Below are 1764 nucleotides of genomic sequence, written 5' to 3'. Positions count from 1 at the left end.
AGGNCCGCATACATGATCATCCAAACCAACGAATTCCCACGATATTCCAGTCGAAAAGGGCAGATGCTTATCATGCGTCTGTTATGCATCAGCATGCAGCAAAACAACCATGGCCTTTCGTTGCGAAATAGGAACGAACTTGAATCCAGAAAAACCGACCAACATGCCATTAACCACGCAATCACGTTAGTATGGGTTGAGGAGGGTTAACGAGTGCACTCTGCGCCGTTCACACAGCCAGCCATTCCCTTCTTCCCCACCCCACCACCAACCATACCGTTGTACACCCTGTCTCATTTCTAGCTCCCCACCAGCCCCGTCTGCCCATCAATCTCACGACCCAGCCGCCCCTCATCCTCGCACGCAGCCCCCCTCAACCTTGCGCGACTCGCAGCCACTAAAAGACATCCCCCAAACTTTAACTCTCTTGTTCTACTCAGCTGTGCGTTTTCGCGCTTAACAACCACATCGATGCTTAAAATCCCCCAGTCAAATCAAAGCCGTAAAACTGAAAGCCCTCCTTCCAGGCCTCATTTTAGACGTCGCATCAAAGTCCAGGTTCGATAGCACATAGCACACAGCATGGGTGGTGTCGGCCTATCCGTCGGCCTATCCGTCGGCGACACGGCGCAGGAAAAGCGACAACAGATGCCACCTTCAGGGGGACATGCTCAAGCAACCACCAACACCGAAGTACTGCAGACCGGCTTGAGAAAGGGAAAAAGACAGCTAAAAGACAGAAAAACAATTTCACGTAGCTGCTCAAGGACCTCGTGCGTTGCTGTTCGTTGTTCACATGTGTATAACATCCTCCTCCCTTGGCGAGGAGGCATTTACTCAATATTTATCAAGCCAGCAAGATCCCTACAGGACGCACACACACACACGCACACATACACACGCGCACACATACAACCCCCCCCCCCCCACAAACGAATTCATCAAGGAGGGAGCCCCCCAGGGACCCTCTCTCGCCTTTCCCCCTCTCCCACAATCCCCTTGCCTGGAACCCAACAACATCCAACTAGCAGTTGACAGTTGGCGGTTTCCGCTGTCATTTTATAAAACCCTAAGTCCCAACACCAAGAACAACACTGACCCAAACCCGCCTCAGCCCCGGGATTCAGTTTACTTGAACAACAGAAAACAGGGGGCAACGCCTCCAGCAGAACGACCTATCAGCGGATATATATACAGACAGACAGACAGATCAGGCAGATAGACGCACCTGCACTACAGGCAATCCTAGAATAGCAGCTATTATCGGAGACTGAGCTTGTCTGTGTTGGAAGGATTGTTGAGATGATGCGCGCAGTCATTGCCACCACGGGTGTTCGCAGCCCCCGCCGCCGCCGCTGCCGCCGCCGCCGCCCCAGTCGGTTGCTGCTGCTGCTGCTGCAGCCGCCGCCACTCCTGGAACAACTGCCATTCCGCCGGGGTCACACCTGACGGCGGCGGCGCCGCCGCCGATGCCGCTACCGCTACCGGTACTGCCGCCGCGTTGCCGTGGTCAGAGGGCCGCTGCGACACGTTGCCGCTGCGTGGCGATGCTAAACGGTGATCCACTGGCATAGTGCCCTTCGGAGACTCCTGAGCGCTACACCTCACGTCCGTCGCGCCGCCGCCGCCGCCGCCGCTGCCGCCGGCTTCCACGACGCCTGCCGTGGGTGGCCCGCGAGCTCGCTTCCGTGGCCGCTCGCCGTCCGTCAAACCGCCAGCCACCTCTGCGCGCGAGCCGCCGCCGCGACGCGGTCCTGTATGCCT

General features: G+C 57.3%; 1 protein-coding gene across 1 annotated transcript in view; it reads right to left on the bottom strand.

Moving 5' to 3' along the window:
* VOLCADRAFT_108582 (uncharacterized protein) overlaps positions 1 to 1764 on the bottom strand; it is a 19336-nt gene that overhangs the window by 2407 nt on the left and 15165 nt on the right. Inside the window, exons 10-11 of the mRNA XM_002959326.1 lie at positions 1609 to 1724; positions 1229 to 1280 (exon numbers count right to left, since the gene is read on the bottom strand). Of these exons, the coding sequence (XP_002959372.1) occupies positions 1229 to 1280; positions 1609 to 1724 (168 nt within the window). The remainder of the gene's footprint in view (positions 1 to 1228; positions 1281 to 1608; positions 1725 to 1764) is intronic.

This window comes from Volvox carteri (genome assembly GCF_000143455.1).
Source record: "Volvox carteri f. nagariensis unplaced genomic scaffold VOLCAscaffold_162, whole genome shotgun sequence".
Taxonomy (NCBI): Eukaryota; Viridiplantae; Chlorophyta; class Chlorophyceae; order Chlamydomonadales; family Volvocaceae; genus Volvox; species Volvox carteri.
This window is presented reverse-complemented; position numbering and strand designations above follow the sequence as displayed.